The sequence below is a fragment of the Pholcus phalangioides genome, unplaced genomic scaffold (assembly GCF_987345545.1).
Source record: "Pholcus phalangioides strain wild (caught in Gottingen) unplaced genomic scaffold, Ppha-v1.0 ptg000004l_1, whole genome shotgun sequence".
Classification (NCBI taxonomy): Eukaryota; Metazoa; Arthropoda; class Arachnida; order Araneae; family Pholcidae; genus Pholcus; species Pholcus phalangioides.
The window spans coordinates 31,143,545-31,169,248 of record NW_028301597.1 but is presented as its reverse complement, the minus strand read 5'-3'; the positions used below and the strand labels follow the sequence as shown (position 1 = coordinate 31,169,248).

The 25,704-nt window shown below is 34.3% G+C and overlaps 1 protein-coding gene across 7 annotated transcripts in view; it reads left to right on the top strand.

Moving 5' to 3' along the window:
- LOC149087092 (glycerophosphocholine phosphodiesterase GPCPD1) overlaps positions 1 to 25,704 on the top strand; it is a 34,526-nt gene that overhangs the window by 5,597 nt on the left and 3,225 nt on the right. The window contains exons 1-17 of one of the 7 annotated variants that reach the window (XM_089231340.1): positions 4,500 to 4,746; positions 7,919 to 8,159; positions 8,257 to 8,453; positions 8,653 to 8,810; positions 10,112 to 10,189; positions 10,412 to 10,522; positions 15,331 to 15,481; positions 15,591 to 15,729; positions 16,117 to 16,171; positions 17,183 to 17,275; positions 17,388 to 17,465; positions 17,799 to 17,817; positions 19,071 to 19,201; positions 19,390 to 19,520; positions 22,029 to 22,164; positions 23,489 to 23,649; positions 23,915 to 23,992. In XM_089231340.1, coding sequence (XP_089087466.1) covers positions 8,014 to 8,159; positions 8,257 to 8,453; positions 8,653 to 8,810; positions 10,112 to 10,189; positions 10,412 to 10,522; positions 15,331 to 15,481; positions 15,591 to 15,729; positions 16,117 to 16,171; positions 17,183 to 17,275; positions 17,388 to 17,465; positions 17,799 to 17,817; positions 19,071 to 19,201; positions 19,390 to 19,520; positions 22,029 to 22,164; positions 23,489 to 23,649; positions 23,915 to 23,945 — 1,815 coding nt within the window. In that variant the 5' untranslated portion in view covers positions 4,500 to 4,746; positions 7,919 to 8,013 and the 3' untranslated portion in view covers positions 23,946 to 23,992. Of the gene's footprint in view, positions 1 to 4,499; positions 4,747 to 6,355; positions 6,375 to 6,690; positions 7,029 to 7,918; positions 8,160 to 8,256; positions 8,454 to 8,652; positions 8,811 to 10,111; positions 10,190 to 10,411; positions 10,523 to 15,330; positions 15,482 to 15,590; positions 15,730 to 16,116; positions 16,172 to 17,182; positions 17,276 to 17,387; positions 17,466 to 17,798; positions 17,818 to 19,070; positions 19,202 to 19,389; positions 19,521 to 22,028; positions 22,165 to 23,488; positions 23,650 to 23,914; positions 23,993 to 25,704 lie in introns of those variants that run through there. The other 6 variants (XM_089231337.1, XM_089231339.1, XM_089231334.1 and 3 more) reach the window with 6 other exon arrangements.

The following is a 25,704-nucleotide window of genomic DNA, read 5'->3' as shown; positions in this document are numbered from 1 at the left end:
CCGAGGAAGTCCGAGATAATATTAGTCAAATGTGATTGATACACGACTTCTAAAGTCGCTGGAAAAGATATCGCTTATCGATTTGTTATCCTTTTTGGAGTGGAATGAAGTTTTTATAGTTACTTTTTTCCACTTTTTGATTAATGTTTTTTCACATTTATGTCCTTCTCAATCTAAAGCGTTTAATGCGTAACGATAACTTTTATCTATATATATATGTCGTTCAGCGATAACCTTCAGATAAATCTGATGTTATTCATACGAATGAAGTACTATTGTGTAATATGAATTACAATGACCTTTTCTTTACTTTTTCGATAATTTCAAATTTTTTTGTTTCATTACGAACTTAGAGGAAAAATTTATTTTCATACGCGTGGTTAATGAAGTAAAATTTTTGAATCGCTTGATGTGTTGGACAAAAAGAAAAAAAATCAATGAAATAACCAGGGCTTGACAAATCTCGGATGCCAGGTCGCCATGGCGGCTAGAAAATCTGTATTGATGCTAAAATATTCAACATGTGATTGCTACATTAAAGTCTAAGGATGATGCAAAATTTTTGATTTCATTACATTACGTCTTTCAACGCGGAAAAGACGTGAATTATTATTATCAATGCAAGGAACTATCAAGTCCTAGAAAAGTTGAAAAAACATTATTTAGGACTATTTTTCTTGACCAAAACACCATGTTTGATTCCTAAGAAATTTGGCCTAAATATTTTTTTGATTTGCCAAGCCTTGGTGTAACCAAATCTCCTAGGAGTAGGAACCAAGCATTTTTTTCCCCTCGACAGTCAAAATAGTTTTTTAAAGCTTTTCCAGGACTTGGTGAGTTTTCTCCAAGTGTTGGTGAACTTGTCCTCAGACTCCTATATAGGCTACAGTGGAATCTTCCTTGACTACAGTCACCCTTGGGACCGAAAATTTTGTCCGCTAACGGGAAGTGTTTGTTAATAGGTAAGGAAAACGCATTGCAGCCCGTTGATTTAATTCAAAAAGTGTCTGTTAACGAGAGGTGTCCGCTAACGGGGAATGTTCCTTATATCAGGTTCCGCTGTAGTAATCACGCTCAGAAAATTTAGGCTCGAATGTTAATTTTTTAATTGCTATGATGACCTGGCATAGTGTATGTGCTATTGTCAGTTTTGTTAGGGAAAAAATTGTCTTAATGCGAAATTTCAGCCGTTTATGTCCATCCGGTATACTTGGACATATGCAAAGTTGCATAGAGTGGCAAAATACTATGTAGTGCGGTGACTTTTAGGTTCGTATTTTTTTTTTCCAATGCTTTCTAGGTTGAGGAGTCGTAAGATATTTGATCGCTCAAAGGACTTATACGAGACAATATATTGAGGTCTCTCTCTCTCGCTCTCTGTGTGTGCTCACGCCATTGTTAGTCGCTAAAATATGACTTTATAGATTTCGGATCTTACTTTTGGGATGAAGGCGTTCAAGCAAACATTGGTAACCCAACATTCAGCTGAGTTGATAAAATAAATCAGTTAAACTTCTGATTGAAGATTTGCTTTCAGTTGGAAATCGCTGTGGTGTTTTCACATCATTAAGACAAATTATTAATTCAAATTTTAACTCATTCTCATTTGGTTGGCATGCGATGTAAAAAAACTAACCCTATCAGTTCAATGAAAGGGTTGATTATACAGATTAAAACAACCTAAATTCCGTACGTGTTTATGCGTGGTATTCTGCTGATTACGCGAAGACGATTTGCTATCCTTGAATTATCGGAATTTTGTTTGTGTTTTTTTCCTCCTTGCTTTACCAAGATGCATTTTTGTACGTATATTGGAGGATGGCGCAAAGGATACTTAAGATCAAACCAGCTGGAAGGATCCATGAACTTTTAAACGTCCTTGTCTCTCTCCCCCCCCCCTTTTTTCCATATCTAGAACTTTGACTGTTTTTAAATATTTTTGTGTGTGTATTGAGATAGACGAGATTGTTTAATCACAAGCAGCTCTGTTCTATATCCCCTTACTAAATACTCCCTCTAAACTTCAGATTATGTGTCCAGTTACTATTTACTGTTAGCAATGGACTTACTGATTCATGAGTCAATTAACTCATGAATCAGTGACCCTAGATCAGTGTTTTCCAAACTTTTTTCGCCATGCCCCACAAAAGCATCTTGTGAAATCCCGATGCTCCCCAATAAAAGACACACACTGTGGGAGATATGCGGCCCAAGATGTTCGAAAATTGAAGGAAAAAAATTTTAAAAAGTTAAAATACCGAAAAAAGTCTTTAAACACTTTCAGTCGATTTCTGTGAATTTCACTGTTTTTGAAGGTTAAAAACTAGAACTTTCTTTGGATAGATATTTTGTCTGTGCTCTTCCGAAACCTTAAATTAGTCTGTGTTCCTCCCCCCCTCCTAGAATCTACTTGGAGGAAGCCCTGTAACCTGGTCTAAAGCATGAGTTTTCGACCTTTAAGACAGTGCGGGCCAAAAAAAAATATATATTTCCACGAAGCCCAATGGCCAATAAGTCATATTGAGGTATCTTGGTTCTCACAGTAGCGTCTTAACGGGTGAACCCAACGGGGTCCAGGCAAATGGGAAGCCCTACATTATTGGAGAATTTTACTTATTCTGAGATAATTTTTTTCAATACATATGAATTTCCCCTTTGATACTCAAATTATTTCCTCATTAAATATGATATTTCATTAATTTGTGTGAATTATTTTTTTAATTGATATAAATTTCTTTAATTCGGAAATTATTTTTTCATTAAGTATGTATTTTCATTAATTCTGAGATATGAATTTTCATAAATCATTACTGCCCCCTTAAAAATCATAATGTGCCCCCCACCCCCATGTTGGGAATCACTGCCCTGGATCTAAGATTGCACTCCGTCGCCACTTTTGATTCATTTTCATGGCTTTTAGGCCAGTGTCTTTCAATTTATACATATCCCTTTAGTCCATACATATTCAACTTATCTTGTGGCTTTTGGAGTCATCTGTATCCCATGACCTCAAACCTAATTTTGTAAAAATGAACTAAACGGGACATCAACAGATCATTTTAAGTAACCTTTGGTGCAGTTTCACATGCACTGACACACATTAGTGAACTGCCGCACATATGAAGATCGCTTGAGTGACCCCGCAACGAATTCCCAGATCACGAAGTGCCCGCGGCACATTTCCATATGACGCGTTTTCAAACTAATAAAGTTACCCGCACTTCCCTTAAGAATTTTAGCATTCTTTCCTTAGTTCAGTTTTCCAAACTTTTTGTTCCATCGCCGCCTCCTTCAAAATTTTTATTTTCATCGCCTCCCCCCAACCCAAGCCAACCCATAGGATTCTATACTGAATTCAAAGCTTCTACCGCCCCCGTGGACTTTTGCATCGCCCTCCGGGAGCGATATTGCCCACTTTGAAAAACACTGATTTAGTCGAACACCAAGGATAACCTAGGACAACCCCCCCAACACCGTTTTATGTAATGGTCATTCCATTATTTCCATCCAAATTTTGAAGGCACGTCTCACGGGAGCCGTTTCAGATACCCGTCAGGTGTTCACGTATCACATTTTGAAAACTTTGAAGTTATTAAAGTTTGTGCCGCGAGGCATTTCATGGTTGAAATTAAACTTAATTATAAGGACTTAGTTGAAGGATAAATTAAATTTAGTTATATATATAAGGATTTTCATAGCCAATCGGTGTGAAATATCTGTATCGGACAGGGGGATGGGCAACACCAGCTAGAGCAGAGGTTCATATTGCCCCCCCCCCCCATGTTGGGAATCACGGCCGTGGATCAAAGACTGCACTGTCGCCGCTTTTGATTCATTTTCATGGCTTTTAGGTCAGTGTCTTTCAATTTCTACACATCGGAGGACCCTTTAGTCCATACATATTCAACTTATCTTGTGGCTTTTGGAGTCATGTGACCCGTGACCTGAAACCTAATTTTGTAAAAATGAACTAAACGGGACATTTAAAACGGGAATGGGCCGTACAGTATATGAAATGGGATCCCGAATGGGAATACAGTATATGAAATTCTTTGAGAATGCCGCTAGCGCTGATTTTTCAGTATAGTTCGACGGAATAGAATACGGACAATCCGAAGTGATGTGAATGGGAAGAGACCTTAATTGAGCCGATTTAATTACATTATGTCGATGTTGAAACTTGTAGGAACAAAAATTTTTCCATTGAGCAATACTTACATCGTCGTTTGTTAGATAGGTTTTAAATGATCCATATACATGTAATTAGTCGTCGAAAAAAGCGGCTTTGCATTTACCGCGTTGATTGTTACTCGTAAATAATTATCTTTCTATGAGAAACTGATCTTAGAGAAGAGACTACGAGTTCTCATCACAGCGACGTCTCGTGGCCCAATGACAAAAGGACGATTTTCTTTGAAGTTATTACGCAACTGCAACGTGAAGAAATTGTTATGGGCGTGATCAGTGTCGTCATCTCTGACTTCACAGCGATGTTTCGTAGTTATATTTTTCTCCTGAAACAGTAAATAAAGAAAACTATTTCATGTTCTCTATACCTTGTCCCGATCTCTAGAAAAGACTAGCATCCTTATAGAAGCTTTGTTTCTTGCTGTCCGAGTGCGATTTTCGGTGCTCTCATTTAAGATTCACCGAATATAAAATATTTGGTATTTTTACCTTATTTTTTCTTCACTTCAAGGAATATCTCAAAGAAATGATCTTAAAAAGAAAAACACACTTATTTTAGTAAGTGAGTTTTCCTCTTAATTTATAGCCTACTGGTTTTCTTGTATATTGAATCGACTTAGCTAGAAATTTAGAAGTAAATGAAAACTTTGTCCGTTTTGAAATTTCATCTTTCTCTTATTAGGTGAATGTAGATGAAATCCATTGATAAATTCTACTTATTAAGGCTTAAATTATGGATTAAAATAATTACTAAAGGAACGAGATACTTTTAATTATTTAATGCAATGGAGGTGCGATTTTTTTTTAATAGAAGATAGACTAGAATGTATTTTCAGAAACCTATTCGAAACCGCTACAAAATTCTAAGATGTACACGTATTCCAAAACTAGGATTCTTATCTTCTCAGGCCACGATAGAGGGCTGAACTAGAGATTGCAGTGGTATTATCAATCTTGAATTATGGAGTCGTGAATATTATTCGAAATGAAATTATTAAAAAAAGATTAGATGAATGAACTTTTTTTTTAATGGTGTTGTGTAAAGTTTTACAGCCTTTCGTGTAGATTTATTTTTTTATATACAATTATAATACAATTTACATAACTACTATGTATAATGGATGCCGTGGCATTCTGTTATCTCACGTTATCGCGTCGGATTTCACCTTACCAGGTTTTTTTTAAATAAATGCTGTGCTTTTGTTACTTCTTTCTTTACTGGTGGAAATCGATTTTTTTCATGCGCATTTTGTTCTTATACATGCCTACGCGAATTTAGTTCTTCAGAAAAGATAAAGATGTATTTTTTAAAGTATAGCGATGCTCTCTCGAGTTCTATATAGACGTGTAGCATTTGATTGTCGGGAATGAATTTAGATTGTTATTAATTAATTTGAATGATGAATTATTTCAGCATCCAGTCAGTCATAAAGATGTGTGCAAACTGAATACAAAATTATTTTGCTAGAAATCGTACGCGCAAATCTTATTTATTTAGTGACCTTGACGTGTTTGAGAAAATGGGAATGAATACATATTTGTACGTGCTGTACGTGGAAAATTAGTTGCTGTGTGATGCAAAAGAAAAAAAAAAGCGTTGCAGAGTATGTGTAGTATGCGTGCTTAGCGTAAAATCATTTAAATACCGTTCTTGTTTTTCTCATGATACACTGAAGTTGCTTATCACAAATAAATTTGGAATTTCGTCTAAGCTGTTCAAACATGTATAATCAGAAACCATTCCTATCTTCTTTTTTTTTTCGGCGTTTACTCACCCTGTTGGAAATTGAGCTGTTTTTTTGTTTGCATAGTGTTTTCGCGTTCTAGAGTTCGTGCAGTTTTGGATTTATCTATTGAGTCTAGAGCACACGAGTATGACCAGCAATGCGTTTTCAAGGTCAGGGGTTCATTTCTACTACTGACATCACCGAAATGTTATTGGATTGATTGGGTTATCCGGTGCCCAATGATGACATTCACCTCTATGACATTTGCAAAGACTCATTAAAGTTGAATACCGAACATGAATCAATTGTGAAAGAGAGATCGTTGCATAAAAAAAAGTTTTGAAAGAAAATACAGCTAAATTTTTTTTTTTTTTGATGCTGGTAGTAAAAAATTTTACGTTTCAAAAAAGCGGGAAGTAGATGTTCTGTTTTGTTTTTTTTTCACTCTCACTTCGTTACGTAAGTAAAATGTGTTTTTTCCCTCTCCTTTCGAATTGGTGCTTTGCCATTCTGAGAATTTTTTTTTCTACTTGGAACTAGCTAGCTGTATGCAGAGCCGCTGCGTCTTGAGGTTATGAACTACGGAGCAGAAAATAACCCCAGGTTACTCACGCATCACGAGTGCCTGCATTAAGTTTTTGAAATAACACGAAGCGTGAAACGTCATTCGTCTGAATGTTACTACCCAATGGTGGTGTTGGAAGATTGCCACTATCGCAAACCTCTATTTTGGCATCGTTTCAGATCTTCAACATTTTGCAACTGATCTGGTTTTAGATACGTTTCATGTAGTTAATACGCGCGATCGACAGTTAAAACCTCCTTAGAAAAACTCCACTGATTTGTGGTTTCCACTCACACAGGTGGTGTCAAAATAGTGAAAATGTTTTGGAAGTAATATATTCAATTGCGAGCAGGGCCGCATTTAGGGAAGGGCAGAGGTCTCTGGTGCCCCGGGCGCTGGACCAGGCAGGGCGCTGAGTTTACTCTTTTTCCGTTCGAAATTACGTGAAGGGAGGGGGGCAGCGTGCTCCAAAATGTATGCTGGTACCGGCGACTAAATTTACTTTTTTAGTTGCTAATTAATCTCAAGAGCTATTATGATAAATTAAGGTAATGGTTATAAAAATCACACAACCATTATATTCTTGAGGAAGGACTTATTTATGGCCACATCAATTTTGCTTTAAAAGGTTTCCTGTTATTCGTTAGACTTTTTTTCAAAACAGCAGCAAGGTGCAATGTTCATTGTTTTGCATTTTAATTTGTATCTGGTAATTGTAAATTTCCCAAAAATATAAGAATACAGGAAAATGAGAGATGCATAGTTCAAACATTGGTAGTGTTGGGGGAAATACAGGGTGTCCCATAAATTCGTTAATAGTTTAAAACCTCATAAAAATTGAAAGACTATTTTTGAATGCGGTTTGCGAAAAAGTTATTCTCATGAAGGGAGATTTGTTTTTTTTTTTTGATAGGGAGCGCTGCACCTTTTTTTAAAATATCTCCTGTATCCGAAACATTCATAAAACTTCAGTCGGCGATTCGTGGCTGAAGTAAAAACTCCACCAATAGTGCCACCAGTGTTCGCATCAAAATGAAAATTGTATATAAGCGCCAGTAACAGGAAAATTTAAAAAATGAACTGTTAATCATACACCCTGCATTATATAGGACTCTAATTTGCATTTTTAAGTGATTTACTTTCGTGCAGCGCCGTGTTTAAAAAATTTTTGAACCAATTTTTTCTGTACCCAAAAAAGAAGTCCCATTTCTGGAGTAACTTTTTGGCAAACCATATTCAAAAATATACAAATTCCTTCAATTTCTATGTATTTTTTTAAAACTAATTACGAAATAATGAGGCACCCTGTAGGCCCCATATGAAATGCATGCAAAATATATGAGTAAGATGTAAAATATTTTTGAAAGTATGTTGTAATTCAGTCTGTATATTGCTCCACAGAACTTTTAAGTAGTTCTTTTTTTTCTTTTCTTCACAGGTGAAAATGCTACTGTAAAAATTTGCAACTGGTCATTCCAATTTTTCCAGCTTAGCCTAGTTTTTTTCTTAAACTGAAACCAAAAAAAAACAGACATGAGATCCGGACTGCAAGATGTTGTGATACAAGCCCAAGTGAATACAGATGCTGGTGAGGAAGTTCTCATCAGTGGGAATACTCCTGAACTTGGTTCTTGGCAAGTTCCACAAGCAGTTAGGCTTACAAAGCTTGCTCCTGAAAGGTATCTTGTTATTTAATTGATCAGTAAATGAATCATGATCAATATTACTATTAAAATGACTTGTTTTTCAACACAGGTTTCTTCCTTTTTTTTGTAGTGAAATATGGTGTGGTGTTATCAAGGCTCCGGTGGACAAAGTTATACAATACCGTTTGATTGTTGCTATTGTTCTAGATGTAGATGGTAAACAGGAAAACATAGTCCGTAGGTGGGAAAGCCACCTTAGGCCAAGACTGCTTTCACCTTGTGATATTATAGACGGGAAAGCACCATTAGCCATATTTGGACTTCTTAGTGAGTGGCAGTTTATTTTGCTCAAGATAATTTTTTTGTGAAAATGAAGATGTTTTTCCCCTTTTAAATTAAAAATAATTAAATGTTAATGTTCAAAAATTATTATTTGATTGATTTGAAAATTTTGCTGAATATATAATTCAAATAAGCTTTTTTTTCCCATTGAAGAATTTTTGACTTCTTTCTCCCTTCTCTTCAGATGGCTTTGAAAGCATAGAGACTGGGTGGCTTACAGTTGAAACTGTCGTGCAACTCAAGTTATTTAATAGTCCGGTCGCAATATGGAAACGTCGATATAGAAATAAGCCTCTTTCGATTCATGTTTCCACTATCGACATTTCCAGAAAGGATTCAGAGGTATACTTTCTTTCATATTCTTAAACAAAATCAAAAATTCCAAATCATCTCCGAGTGAAGTTTATTGTGTTTTGCACATGTATAGTTCTGTATTCATATTATTATTGGCTGTTAGTAGGTTGTAAAAAAATTCTCTCCACGAATGATTAAAAATCCAGTGAATATTTTTTTCTTTCCCTTGTTCAACTTCGTAATGAGCAGTGGATTGAGGTATTTTTCTAGTGATCATGACTTGTAAATAATGAATCCTGCCATATAATTTAGGCCCTATAAAAAATGTCCTGGGGTATATTGAAATAATAATCCCTTATTTATGCCATATTTATTGACTTTATGTAGTAGGCATTTCCCAGCTCAATTGTGAAAGTGTAGCCTAGACCAGAAAATTAATGCATTGCTGTGATTTTAACCATGTTTTTGTATGTGTTATCACAGCTCATTTTGCTTTATCCAAATGATTTTTTTCCCTCCAGATTTTGGAAAATAAAATATTTTACTCTGTTTGAATTGAATTCCCATAATTTTAAACTCAAGAATTTTCACTTGAGCATGTATTATATGTATATACAGGGTGATTACTTAATTTCCCTTGCCGCATTTTACTGGCGAACTGTTGTTCCTAGGGGCATACTTCCAATTAAAAAAATTATCCAAACAACGTGTAAAACGCGGATGTCATTCGTGTTGCAAGGGGTTGTATGCTAGTTATAGTTATCAAAACAAAAAAAAAAATTAACTTTTTATACGGACACTGTCTTCAAAAACCCAATTAAGAAGTTGTTGCCCTTGAGACCAACAGAAAAACTTTTGAGTTTCTAAATCCAATATTTGCAGACATATTTAAATTCAAAAATTGGAGGAAATTTGGCGGGAAAAATAGCATAAACTGATGGACAACGCTTCTTTCCCTGATTTATGCTGTTCTCTCCCAACTTTCCTCCGATTTTTTAATTTAAATATCCCTTAGAGTTTCGTTCTTAGAAACTGAGAACTGTTTTTTTTTTTTTTTTTGGCTTCAGGAGAGACAGGGGAAACTTCTAGTTGGGTTTTTGAGGACAGGGTGTCTTTATAAAAAGTTAATTTTTTTTATTTTAATAACTATACAACCCCTTGCAACTTGAATGATGTATCTGAGTTCTGCATTCTGCACGTTATTTGAATACATTTTGATGTATGCCTCTAGGATTAACGGTTTGCCAGTAAAATGCGGCAAGGGTAATTAAGTAATCGCCCTGTATATTGATAGCATTAAAATTCAATTTTCGAGTGCAGTCAGTAATGATTATTATGTATTTTTTCAGATTGTTGTGAGCATGGAGGAAGATAGTACTCTTCCTGAGTGTCAACCACAAGCACAATGGCCTCTCATAGAAATAGCTGTGAGTTGAATTTTTATTTCAGTGAACTTTTTTATCCAAATAAATCTTCTCTTATTTTCTAATGCCTCACATTTTAGTCTTTTATTGCATGGTTATTAAACTACTCGCTATAGATGAAAAATTGTATTTTGGTTTATCAGGTATAAAATTAAGTCAATCTTGAACTTTTTCAGTAGTTCATTTGGTGGTTATGTATATATAATGTTTTTTTTTCTTTTTTAGGTTATGAATGATGAGAAATGGATGTTTTCCCCCCAGGACCAGTTTGGACACGTATATCAACCAGAAGATTACATAATTTTTCAAGCTAAAATGATTGAGCCTGAAACCATAGTTAGTATTTGTATTTTCATAATTTTAATCAAATGGTTATATTCAGATTATTATGTATATAAGTATAATATGTTCATTTTACTATGCATATGACAATGATTTAGTGTGAATGTGTAAATTTTTCTTTTACAGTTTGTACGTAAACTTTCCTATTTATGGATTTTCTTTTTCGTAGTGTAGTGCATATTAATGCTTTGTATGAAAAAAAAAAAAGGTTTTAAATATTACTAGGTGTGAAATCCCTGATTATCTAATAGCACGATTTAAAAACATTCCTCAGAGATGTCATGTTCTGGCAGAAAGGATCTGAAGTTTTTTTAGTAACTTTGAATTTGTCATTTTTTCTCGAAAACTTTGATGCTGGTTGATTGATTTCAGATTTTGAAATTTTAGAATTGGAAAATTAGTAACTAGAAGGGAGTAGTGTTTTTATGAGTAATTTTTTCTTGTTTTTCAAACCCAAAGATTATTCATTAATTGTATCATTATCAATCAGACAATTTTTCCTTCACCAAATTTACCGTTATAAGAGTAGAAATCTTTGCCAATTCTATTTGAGATTGTAAAATCACCTCTTATAACTATTTGAATCTGTGTTGATCACTTGAAATGCTATTATCACTTGTTGGTTATTGGATTGACAGGAAGAAAACATTCACTCGATATAATTAACCCTAATCTCATAGATTATACACATTCACATTCTTATGTTTTATTTCATTGCTAAAGGATTCAGTTCATAATCAACTATTTACTATAGTTTCCCTAATATACTAATGCAGGTGGTACTTTCAATAAATGCATGTTTTCAATCCATCAATTGATTTTTCTGCTCTTTTTTTGGTGATTAGTTTTACTGGTTTCACTATATTTCCTGTTTTATTCTTTGGCTGACTGGTTTTGATATCTCCTATATCTCTCATAATTTGTTATACTATGAGGCTTTTTTTTTGTGCTATTACTAGAAATTTTAAGAATTCACTAACATGAACCCTATAAATAAATAAAACACAGATATCACTTGAATGTTGCTCCATTACTAGCTAGTGATTTTCATTCTCTGCAAGAAATGTCACACTTTGGTTGCTCGTTTTGTCAAAAATCTGTGTTTGAGTGAAGTGACATTACATTTCTGGAATGCTGTGGTCTGGGAGAATAACTTTGAACATTTGCTTTCCTTCTAAGTCAGCTGCAGGGTAAGTAATTCAAAATGATTTTGCGGGAAAACCAAGAGGATTGAGATTTCATTAAAATACCTGATGCATTTTTTAAGCTTTAGGAAAATGGGTAAAAATAGATGTTTTTGGTGCTATAGAAATCTTCTGAAGCTAGTGATGAGGGATTAAACTATGTATTTTTCTCCTACAGAAAATATGGGCTGATGAAATTTTGTTTATATTGTGTTTGTGGTACTGGTTTTTCACTGAGTTTTCAAAAGGAGAAAAACATTAATTACAAATAGGAAGTTTTGGGTGAAACTCATAGTGCTAATACATACAAGTTTTTTTTTCTTTGCATGCTTATCTTATACATCTATCACCTGATACATCAATATACAATAGGTTTATATGGTAGGTTTATAGGTTCAAGTTTACTTTCATGATGATGTTGAAAAAAAAAACTTGGCATTCAAAGAGCAAGCACGAGGCAGTCCTCTGCCAAAAGAGGCTACCACGATTAATCCCCTTGATTTATTTATTATTTTCAGGAGCACTCCAATGAACACAAAAGCATGAAAGGGTGGCATGTGACTTGAAAACAAATCTGTCACGTTCCCCCCTTATAAATGAGGAGAAACGAAGATTGCAAGTGATGCATACATATCTCACCAACTTCATGTGCACAACCAACATATTCACCAATTAACAAGACTTATTTCTTCAGTGAAACTGGAAGGTATCGTCGCTTTTTTGCTTGGAAGAGGACCCAGCAGGCACTGATTTTGAGCAAATTCAAGATTTTTTTCCTTCTCATTATTTGTTGTCTTTGTTAATTTTTTTTTACCTTCCTATGTTTGTATTTTCCTTCTTTACTTCATTATGGAAATTTTCAGGAAGCGATTGGTTTTGGGCAAAGATTTCCTTAAATTTTCCTTTTTTCCAGTGTTTTTTTTCCAGGGTAACAGCCACTGGTAAAAAAATTAACATGTGCTGTCTGTTAGAAGCAGGACATGCACTATGTTAAAATTTCCTTTGTGTTTCTTTGATATTTAATTTCACATGATGCATGAATTTTCATGCAATGAAATTTTATTAGATTTTAGTTTTTTACTCACTTTTTCCTGATACTTTGATTATGTGACTCATTTGTTGGAAGTTTTTAGATTGTTTCCATTGTTAATCAATTATTGGTTACATTTCAGTAAATGAATCTAGTTTGGCTTTTTGTAAAAAAAAATTTATTCGTATATTAGATATCAAATTATTGATAATTTTTATTGCATCATTGTTGCTGAGTTTAGAGCACAATCAAGTTTAGAGCACAAAACAGTCAAAATGAAAAACAATAATATAACTTAATCAGTCAACTAAGAGATCTTAGCCTTTACCATTCTGATCTCTTTTGAAAATAATTTCCGCCAAGAGATCAAAATGGTAAAGGCTAAGATCTCTTAGTTGACTGATTAAGTTATATTATTGTTTTTCATTTTGACTGTTTTGTGCTCTAAACTTGATTTTTATTGAAATGAAGGTCTTTGGTACTTCAGGCATCCATTGCCTAAAGCAGGGACTCTTAACCTTTTGTGCTCTTCAGACCATGATAATAAAATGAAGGCCACTAGCCTCTTTTCAGAATAATGATTAAATAAACTTGATGTAACTTTTATACAGTAACAATGATTCAATTTTGTTTTCACTTCAAGCTCAGGATGTGAAAACAAAAGGGACCAGTAGTTTAAAAACCTTTGGCCTAGAGTGTGTTGAATTTTAACAATCTGTCATGGAATATATAAGTGTACATAAAAATGTTGAAAGAAATGTTCCATTACTGTACAGGGTGTTTCAAAAAGAATCACCTGATTTGAAATGTGTATATTACGAAAAATATTGAACACATAGACACTTAAGATTCATTTTATATTACATGGCTAATCATAGTTTTTTTACAAACCAAATTAAAGGTGCTCAATGTGTCCACCTTCAGATGTACAGCATATGTCCATACGGTAATCAAATTTGTCCCAAACTTTTGAGAGCGTGTTTGCATCCACTGCGAGTAGATTTCTGTGAACTACGTGTGAAATTCTGTCGGATGTGCTCCACATTTTCATCTGACGTGTGGGGATGGCCAGGGGATTTCCCTTTACACAGACAACCCATATCTTGGAATTGTTTATACCATCGCCTAATGCTCTGAGCAGTAGGAAGTTCAACACCAGGGTATTGTTGATAAAAAGTATGATGAGCAGATGTTATGGACTCGCACTTCTCAAAGCACAGAACATACACAAAACAATTTCTGTTGTTCAGACGCCATCTTGACAAACACTAAAGTGGCGGCCAAATGAAGAGCATTAGCGCTACCTGTCAGCAATTGCGTGAAACTTGATATTTCTACCTATACATTATAAGATCAAAACGGATTGAAAGCTGAATAGTTTTTTTTTTTTAAATCGGATGATTTTTTTTGAAACACCCTGTATTTTAATGTATATAAAGAACCATCTGATTTTTTTTTAGAATTTGGAAAAAAAGTTTTCAGATATATTTTTTATTTTAAGATATTAAAAAAAAAATTTTTTTCATTATATAGAAATCATTAAATTCCTCATCATTCTCATCTAATACATCACAAACAGCTGCACCAACTAGTTCATCAGAGCCACTCTGATCGTAATTGCAAGGGATTGAGTAATTTGTTAATATATATAACACTATCCATGTATCAGACCACCCTCCTATTTTTAAGATTCAATCTTTGGCAAAAACGGGTGCCTTATACACTTTAACATATGATATAATTATCATCCACATTACATTAAAAGGCAAATCTTAGGTTTTCACAATTAATTTTCAGTAACTGTTGATGCATGCAGGTAGATGACTCTTGTGCTGAGACAAACAAAATTATGCTTACACATACTTTTTTTAATACATAGGAATAGTAAGTATAAAGCGATATAGCTAACCATTTTCGTTGGGCATTTTGCCTGTTGTGGCTTTGTATTTGTACTTGTACATCTGGAGGGAGGTTTGAGTTCTGTGGTGGTCAATGTATGTAGCCAGACTGAACTAGTGTTATTAGATGATACAAAGCAATGATTTGCTGTTGTCATAGATAGTGACCATAATAAAAAAATATGAAATATAACATTAAAACCAGTGCAACAAACCTTTCAAGCAGTTTTTCTTTACTTTATGATCACTTTTTTTCAAAAGAGCATACTTTTTCCAATGGAACATGGTCCCGATTATATTCAATTACTAAGGTATAATTTATTTTGGTGATATCTGACATCCATATTTTTATGGACATAATTTTTTCAGCCACCTCATTGGGCAATTTGCCTGTTGTGGCTTTGTATTAACACTATAAAAAGTATCTGGAAAGTAATATTGTCATATAGGCAAATAGTTTTATACTGGCCGTTGCTGCATAATGCTGTGTGTTTTCTCAAATTATGTTATTTGTTCTATGTGATATGAATTTGCTATTGTGTTATTTTGGAAATATGTACAATGTTCTTGTTAATTAGTTTTGTCTTTCAAGCATCCAAAAAGAAAATTTTTCATTATTTATTTCCTTTCAAACTTTTATATAAGTATTTGTTTTTAAAATTATTTTCTTCTATCCTGTTTATTATTTAGGCTTATATGGTTGACTTCTACGTCCATGAATCAGACATTCCAGAACACATAGGTTTCTGTTACATTCTACCAAGCAATATGAGAGACACTTCGGGTACTTGTCACATGCCTATTTCGGGGAAGCAACAGAAGCCTATCGGCCAGTTAACACGTGAGTTTTGTCTCCAGGAAAACTTGTAAGAAAATGACTGGCACATTTGTTGTGCAATTATATTCGATTACATAATGGTATCTTTTTTGCTTTTTCTTTTTTTTTGTAGTGGAATATCTTATTGTCAAGCCTCTGAAAGAACATCACTGTGATTTAAGCATTACTTATGCCAGACACTGGAAAACATACAATAAAAAGGGTATTGATGTTGGTCACAGAGGAGCTGGAAATTCTCGAAGGAATGATAAGTAAGCCACTGATTTTTATTGCATATCCTTAGATAATATTCAAGAGAATATTTTCTTTGTTTGAAATTAGTTTTTAATTTACAACAATAAAGGGTTCTGATCGTTTACTCTCACATTCCTAAGATCAAAAACTTTTAGAAATCTCCAACTTAGGGTCTAATTGGCCTCACTGGATTTAGGTCTGAAAATGAAATGCTAGTACAGGATGATCCACATTCATTAGGGATATAGAAATCCAATTTTTGGAATATTTATGATCAATTGAGTCTCAAAGGAATGTTTATGAGGTTTTGTAGTGGAAATTTGAAAGTATTTTGAATAGAAAATTATTTCTTGTGCTGCACCACTTGTATTAAAAATATTTTTACTCTGACATTCTTTTTTTAGAGTTGAAAATGTCTTGGAAAATACTGTCGCATCATTCAATTATGCTGCAAAACATGTATGTATAAATTCTTGTGGTCTAATATTTTATGCTTGCATGAAACAGTTGAAATCAATTTATATCATGTCAACTATCAATGCAAGAAGTCCTAACATTCATGAAGTTCAAATCACGATTCATTTATAATCTTCACTTCACATGATATATCTGGGCTCACCATGTTTAGAGAGGTTTTCAGTTTTTGAAATTTTCTATGGACCTTGTTTGTGGGACTATGCTTTTTGTGTGCGCCCACATACATATACAGAAAACACTAGATATATATGATGATATAGATATATATACATACACACATATAAATATGAAGATATCACTCTTCACAATTCATACATTGACATTGATGTAAATCGAGGTGTTACCGATACATCTCCAAGAGGAGATTTTGAAGCATTTCCCGGGTGATCGGTACATCCAGAAGTCCAACGAACCACAATTCATACAAAGATTTTGACTGCTGCCTTTTTATGTGAAGATGAATACAGGGAAGAAAATTCAACTGCCACTGCCAATAATCAAACCACCACCACCTCGCAAGCAGGGCGAGTGTGCCAGACCACTATGTTACAAAAGCAACAAAATTTTTCTTTCTTTAGAGCATATATATATATATATATATACTGAGCGGGACAGCATATTGAAGAGAGTGACGTCTTTATGTATGTCACCATCTGGTGACAGCCTATATGAGCTATTAGCTGAGTTACACGTGACTGTCCATTCTGCGGTCCCATTCAACATCTGTATGCCCTAAGGAAAGAAAAATATTCGTTGCTTCTGTAGTGTTGTGGTTTAGCAAACTCGTGAAGGGGATAGTGGTTTGATTCCCTGCAGAAGCTGTTGAATTTTTTTTCTTTCCTGAATTCATCTTCGCATAAAGTCAGTTATTGAAGTCCTTCCATATAAATATACTTAAATAAATAAATGCAACTAATTGCACATAAACAAAAAAATGTAATGCTGTCTTACACTACATCCTAAATAACTTGACTCAACACTTTTTTTTGGCAGGGAGCAGATATGGTAGAGTTGGATGTTCAGTTATCAAAAGATATGATTCCTGTTATATATCATGACTACTATATCTGCATATCCATGAAAAAAGTGAGTTATGTCTCATGAATGTGGTTTTTTTTACGTTCTTTAAAACAGAATTTCACTTCTTGATGCTGCACTTTTTCTACCTGCTTGAAACCTTGTTACTATTTTTCAACAGAAAAGAAGCCAGCACGATCATGAATTGTTGCAATTAGCTGTGAAAGATCTGACCGCTCACCAACTACAAATGTTGAAGGTAAATGTTCTTTTATTCATTTTTTCACGGACACTTCTTTTTTACTTTTAGAGGATGCTGTGTAAAGATTTCTTCAAATGTATTGACATTTCTTTGTTTTGGTTCGAAAACTTTTTCCCCCACATTTTAAAAATATTTTTCTCCTATTTTTTCCCATTTTAAAATATTTAATGTCATATGTTGGATTGCAAATGGTAATTGTATTCAAATACATGATAATTTGAATATATGCTTATAAATGATTTAGCTTTAAGAAAACTTATTAAATAATAGTGAAAGAAGTATTTTTTAATATAGTTTATGTCCTTATTTTTTATTTCTAATTTGTTTCAGCTGAGCCCTGTAAAAACCCGTAAGTATTTCTGCCTTTTTTTTTAAATCTTGATAAAAAATGTTATTTTTGATACACGTATGCTGACATTTGTTCAAAATATACAGTGAAAATCAAATCGTGCGTAAGAATACTCTGTATACCAATCGTTTGTATAATGATATCGCTCTCCTGTCCTCCTAACCAGATCATGGCCCGCCGCTCTGTCTCAATGAAGAGATTTTAGCAGTTGGTCAAAGAAGACCTGGGCCATGCTGGAAGCTATGCATGTATGTGTTGTGAACCTAACGTGAAGTCTGTTTCTGTGTAATGCTTGTTATTTGTAGTGCTGCCATCTGCCGGCAATTTTTCTAACTATGAGTGAATTGTAATGATTGAATAATTGTATCGTTGTAGGCCTGTTGCTCTCTGTGGTGAGACTTTTCAACGGGGAGATCGGCTCGCATTCGTGCCTCGAAGTTGGGAACCACAGGAAACCAACTTCGGCCGTCCACCACTGTGGCAACGGTGGGATTCGAACCAGGGTCCTCGCGATGCGAGTCCGTCACTCTGACCACCACAGCAGCGCTCTCCTGTCCTGGCACACTTCCCATAGTGTTGATATATTCCATCTATAAAGATGAATTTTATGTAAGGATACTTTTCTCTGGACTGCGGAGCATCATATGAGTTTCAAAGTATTATATTTAACCTGGGCCGGTTGTTTAGCAATTAGGCAACTAAAAGTGCGAGAACAATGGGGTACTTGTCGATTGGACAAAATCACCTTTCATTGGATTTTTATGATTTGCAATTTTTTATTTAAAGTTCAAAAAGTTGATACGTTTTTGTTTTTGTTCATTTTAAAACATATTTGGCTATCCATGTGAGTATGCAAACATATATTTATAAGGGGCGCATATAAATTTTTGTTTAATGGCACCAGGTGCTGCACCTGGCCCCAAAGTTTACTTTAAACTGAAAAAATTCTGATCAGAGTTATGCCAATTAGAAAATATAACTTTAATCTTTTCTGAAAAAAAAAGGAACATGCTCTTGCATACAATGTTTGCAATGAAATTTTTTCTAAGCGTTTTAATTCCAAAATTCTAAACTTTCTGCATGCTTTATTGCTTTTTGCTATCCATCTCTGGTTTACAACATGTTCGTTTTTAATGTTTGTTTGAATCAGATAAGCGCATCATATTCACACATTTTTCTAGGAATATACATATTTGTCAGCACTGAAAATAGTTGTAATATATATTCAGCTTATATATTTTGTGTTCATTAAGATGATGGACATGATTTTCATGAAGATGACTATGAAGATAATCAACCATTCCCTACACTCAAACATGTCCTTGAAGCTGTTGATCCAACAGTTGGTGTCAACATTGAAATCAAGTGTCCGATGCAGCTCAGGGTAAGTGACGTGAACATTGAACTGCTAGTACAAAGGCTGAATATAAATTAACCATTGTTATGATTCTACATGCTTATGAATACATTTTTATTTTACTCTCAGAGTTTGATACTCTGACATTTTATCTGATTATTCACTGAGTATTATTTAGGAGAATGTTTAATTTTTGTTTTCCCTCTCTTAATAAGGATGGAACTTGGGAAGTTGATCATAGGTTTGAAATGAACACGTATGTGGATATCATTCTCAGGGACATACTGGAAAATGCTGGTGACCGATACATCATCTTATCTTGTTTCCATCCTGACATATGCACAATGTAAGACTAGCTATTACCCATTGCTTTCCTCAAGTGGATTTGGAAATTTGAAAATTACTCGGCGATGATTTCCCCATATAACATTTGAAGGCCTCATGCCCCCCCCCCCCCGAGGGTTAAATTTTCATAAGTCCCATCTTAGTATGTATATACATTATAAAATATAATACTGGCCAAGTTTCATATTTATAGCTTTAGTGCTTGCATATAACTGTTTGAACCGCCTTATGACCTCTCCCTCCCCACCAAATCAATTTTGAAAAACTGCTGACCAAATGTTATAATAATTTCATCTGTTTCGGCTCTGCATGAATTCTCTGTAAACTTTGAGCCCTCTTAGGATTCAAATTTAATAAAAACAAAAAACACTTAGTTATTCTTTATATCATGAAATAAAACTACCAACCAAATTTGCTTTGTCTAATTTGACTCACCGTGATTTCTATATGTTACTTTTGAACCCCCTTGTGAGTCCCCTTAGGGGGGTTCGAATTTCGAAAAACCTCTTCTTAGTGTCTTTACATCATAAAATGAAACTGTTAGCAATATTTCATATTTTGTAGCTTCAGTGGTTTCGGCTCGGCGATGCTGAATCAGTCAGTCAGGACGTTATTTTATTTTGACGTTAATTAAGCATTTGAGTGAACAAATTCCACTTATATTTCTGGTAGCAAATTACCATTTCAATTTAAAACTCTCCTTACCCCTTATCATTACTTAAAATCTTTTTCGAACTTATCAAAACAAGTAAGGTGTTTACACAAAAAAAGAGACACAAAAGAGTTTGAAACAGCACTAAGATTCTGAGGGTATGAAAATACAAAGATAAAAATCGACATATTTCTGTTTGGAATGGTGACTCAGCAATTCATGCATAGCTCCAAAATTTTAAAAACATACTAGCACAATATATTGAAAGGAAGAAATCTTTGTGCACGTGTGTCATAAGTGTTTACCATTGAACAACTAGACCTTAACAAGGAAAAGTCTACACCTGACCAATCACAGGAGTCCTTCTTCCTGAATGTTATGGTAACCTTGTTAGAGAGATGAGCTACCATCTCTGTATCCAAACTCTTGGTGATTTTCAGAATTCTCTCCCACTATCAGGATTATTAAGTATTTTTCATGAAGACCAATATTTCAGGCTATAGATTGATCTATTATTATGCCAATCAACAATCACACTGATGTTTGTTTCACACTGAAGCTTATAGACTCATTTTTCTCCTTAAGGTCTAGTGGCTGAATGATTCAAATGAGTTTATAAGCCCATAGAAGCCAAATCATTTGAATTATATTGTTGAATGTTTATTATACAGTAGAGCATAGATTATCCAAAACAATTGGGGACTGGGGGTTTTTCAGATAACTGATTTTTCGGATAAGTATGGATAAGCTTCTCGAAATACAAATACAACAGGCAAAATGCCCAACGAGGTGGCTGAGGAAAAAGATTCCCATAACCAGGGCCGGACTTAGGCAGGTGTGAAGGGTGCACTGGGCCGCAAAACGAGAGAAAAATACTTTACATTTCAACTTAAATGTTTTTAACAAATCAAATATCTCAAAATTCTGTCCAAGGACTCTAAAATTCAGACATCAAGCCCTCTGGCCTAGAGTTTGAACAGATAATCAGTTCTCTATCCTGACAGCCCCCCCCCCCCACAACCTTTAAGTGCCTGGAGGCACACTTGAATGCACTATTGTTCAAATTTATTGTCAAATGGCTTTCTCAAATGTTTTCTTTATGACCATGGCAAAAAAATAGTAGTTTGATATTAATTATTGGGTGCAAATGTGAGCCTGGCGTGCACCAGGGAATCCATGGTTACTGGGGAGTTGCGAAATTTCGTTTTAGAGGGCTGCAAAGCTGTTTTCGCACCGGGCCGCAAAATATTTAAGCCTGCCCATAACAAATATGGATGTCATTTATCGAAACCGATCATTCATGGAAAAAAATTGTACCAGTGTCATAGGAGCAATATGAAACAAAGAAACAGTGATATTAAACACAAAACTAAACATTTTACATCACAGGTCCTACAAATAACACAGAACCGACGTGCCTAGTTCGATAAGTTCAAAATGGCCATTAAATTAGGTCTACAAATTAGGAAAAGAAGTCAATTTTTTTTTTTGCTTCAGAAGCTGCAACTCTTTTTTTTGCCACTAAATCTTGCAAACGTTTTAAAGAGAGCAATTGGACAGCATCTCATTCTGCTTGTTTTAACCACTTTATAGTTGTCTCAAGGCAGGGAATTAGCGGACTAGAACACTTTCTGTTAATCGATGTTTGAGTTGATCGGTATTCGGATAATCTATGCTGTACTGTACTTGTTATGAATTCTTCACCTTAACGTTTACAATGGTAAGTTACAACAATTTGGCATATCCTGTCCTTAATTTTTGTGTGTATTTGCTATTGAAATTTTTTTATTTCTTCAGGTATGTAAAATAAGTGTCTTAGGGGACTTGAAACAAAATTCCATTTATTTAATCTTCTAGGGTCCGTCTCAAGCAAAACAAATATCCCTTACTTTTCTTGACTCAAGGTCAAACTGATAAATACCCACCTTACCTGGATACGAGGACGTCATCTATACCGATGGCTACATTCTTTGCATTAAATGCTGGTCTGTTGGTAAGTTAGTTTTGTTGGATTTTACATATCAATATCAATTATTACATCATTTTTTTAAAATGATCAAAGTTGCTTGAAAGTACAGTATTTACTGTCATATACGACGAGGATTGAATTTAATCAGCTAGACCTACCTAGGAATATGGACAAGGCTGTCATTCAATAGAGAAGTTAGTTCTGTCTTAATGCAACTATGCACGCCCAGGCATGGCCCGGGAGCTTCACAAGAAAGGAAAAACCTTACAAAAATAAGAACTGGTTAAAATTCTCGAGTAAATGTGTAAATTTGTAGGCAGGTATTTTTAGCAAGATAGAGCCTCATACAAATCATTTGGTTGAGAGTGGGTGTTCTTAAGATGGCTCGAAAGCCAGTCCATGCACAGTTTCTACTCACGACTTCAAAAAAATTACTTAAAAAACACTGGGAATCCTTCGCTTACAATTATGGGACTTTTGTCCTATATACGGAATAACAAATAACCGGATTTCTTCTTTGTCTCCCAATATGAAAAAAAACTTGTATATTTCCCAAATTTTGACCGCAGTTGTGAAAAATTCCTACTTTTGGGGAAAAATTATCTTCAAATTTACTTTGAAAAAAAGACTTGCTCCCCTTTTTAATTCTCGAAATGGTGTTGCAAGGGTAAGTGAATTGTCGCCATTGCATCAAATAGCAAAATATTTCATTTTTGGGGGAAAAGACAAAATTTTCGCCAAACAGCCAACTCAACTTTTTGACGTGTGTGCAGGATTTTCTTGGGGGTGTTAAATTTTATTTCCATTCTGAAGGGGGGTTATGTGTTTTCCTGCAAAATAACACTATAATTTTGGCTTGGGGAGGGGGTTAGAACCCTAAAATTTTCCCTTTACATACACCAATGACCATATGTCTTGTTAATGTTTATATCCCGTTTTGTGGGCCCAATAGTGATTATTTTGTTGGCATGATTTTAATTGTGAGCAGTAATGGCAAGTGATTTAATCTACTTGGTAGCACTGATTGGCGTTGGCTTGCATGATGTCACATTTTTACAAAGGAGAAAAATCTCTATATTTTTCAAAATCCTTATTTTTGTGTGGAATTTGGATCCTTGCGAAAACCTCCCGAATTCTTAATCTCCAAAGTTGGCAGCTATGTTATTAGTTTGTTTAAAGCTTACAATGTGAAGCAACATGGTGATCAAATACAACTTTCAAGCATGATGTCGTGGTAATTCATGCATAGCTTGAAAGTTTTAAAAAAAAGTACAAACCCATTCTCATGTATGTGTGAATGCTGTTAATTTGTATCTAGTAAAAAAAAATATATATATTTCTATTTTAGGGCATAGATGTCCATGCAGAAGATCTTTTACGAGACGGCTCTGTCATAAATTTTGTAAAGGAGCGAAAGCTTGTTCTTTTCTGTTGGGGTGAAGATATTAACCACAGTGATGTGATAAAGTCACTGAAAGAGCAAGGTGTTGATGGCATCATTTATGATAAGTAAGTTGAGCATGCATGTATAGAATTCATTTTCCTAACCTTTTGATATTCAGGTACTGCTGCATAGTTCCTGGGGATCCTCCACAGTACTACTCATATTGTTGGTGTATATGTTACTCTGTGTGACATCAAGTTTGTATACAAACTTCACTTTTTTTTCACAAGATATGATCTTGAGCTTTAAACTTGAATTGACTTCTGGAAAAGTTTGGACGGATTATTTTTAAAACTTTTATGGTTGAGTGATGTTTTCCCTTTTCTTCAGGTGCCCCATCGAAGAGAGCATTGAAAACTGATTATTTAACCGTCAGGTTGAATCTTCAAAGCCCAAGGGTATTGATTGGTTGGCTATCAAACATATTCCATATTTTTTTTATACCTTTTCCTTATCATCTGACACATTCACTCTGTGTGAAACCTGTGTTGTTTTTTTTCAATGAGAATGCATGCTTCAGCATAGTTATCGCACTAGCAATGCCATCTATTCAGAAGGCCTCCGTGCGAAGCTTTGCAGTCAGTGAAGAAGTGCGTGGAGGCCTTTTGTTACAGATGGTGTTAGCATTGGTCTCCCACTTTGCATGAAATTCGAAAGTAGTGTAAGAACTCTGATTAATTAAACGTGTAATTTTTTTTCCTCTTAAGGTACTAAATAACCTTTAGTAACATTTATTTGCAGTTTTTCTGCATGGTTTTTGATCACTTATATACAGGGTGTCCTGTAAGTGCTAGCACAGCCTTTATCTCATCAACATTACCCTGTACCAGTTTTAAGAGTGAAAATACAGTGTTTAACAAAATAACAAATCTAAATTTTTATACGATCCCCCTGTGCTCTAACTTCCAATTAGAAGGTTGTTACCCTGTCTGTCAACAAAAAAAAAAAATCCATATTTCTAAGTGCATATGAACACACATAAATGTGGAAAAACCGTTTTACCTGCATTTAACACTTTTTTTTTTTTTGCAAATTTTCTCAATTTTTAGAATTTAAATTGATAATTGTGAATATTGCACTTAGAAACGTGGATTTTTTTTTTTGTATCAGAAGCGATAGAGGGATAACTTTCTAACTAGAAGTTAGAGCACAGGGGGGAACACTGTATAAAAATTAGATTTTTTATTTTGTTACACACTGTGTTCTCATTTTGAATGGCTGTTGAGCATTTTTTAAATTGGAATCATGTCTACAAAAGATGGTTGATGAGATAAAGGCCATACTAGCACTTACGAGACACCCTGTATATAAAACATTTGTGTGCCTGATGGATAGGGTGATGTTTGGCCCTTATCCAACTCATGTTAAAAAAAAAGTTAGCACTGAGTAATGAATGTTGTTAGACAATTCAAAGATTTTGAATAAGCAACAGAAATGCAGTAATACCATGATTTACGCTGGGTTACAGGATTTTCTTTGGAAAAATTCACTTTTTCTCTCTGAAATTCAATCATAATCACAGGATTATTGCATGTAATAGTAGTGATAAGCAAGTAAAGAATTGTTTTATTCAATTAGAATGTTAAAATACACTGATTTTTTTGACAGTACATAGGATGGAAACTGCCAGGATTTAGAAATGAAATCACGCGTGTCTTGTTTGGTATCTGCCATTTTTACAAAGAGCCAGTTTGAAAAACATTTTTTTTTTTAATTTATCGCTCTCTGATGACTGCACTGGGTCTAACTTTCAATTAATTTCAACTTATGGCTGAAAGTTGATTTCTTGCCTCCAAACACAAGCAGCTCATTTCTTTCAATGGGACATATTATCAACGCAGTTAACGCACAACTTTTATTTACACCGATTTTAGAGGCAATACAACATTTTTTAATGAACCAGACTGCAGTCACAACGCAAGTTCAATTTCATGAAGCCATAGAAGATCACCATAGTATATATAGTCATAGTGTTAAATAAAAAGGTGTTCTTCCAAAAATTTGGTCTCAATTAAGTAATATTTATATGTATTTAAATAGAAAACTGTAGCTTACTGGGTTGTTATCAGTTCCATCTATCACATATAACTTTGGGTATTACCATACAGTGAAATTTCAAT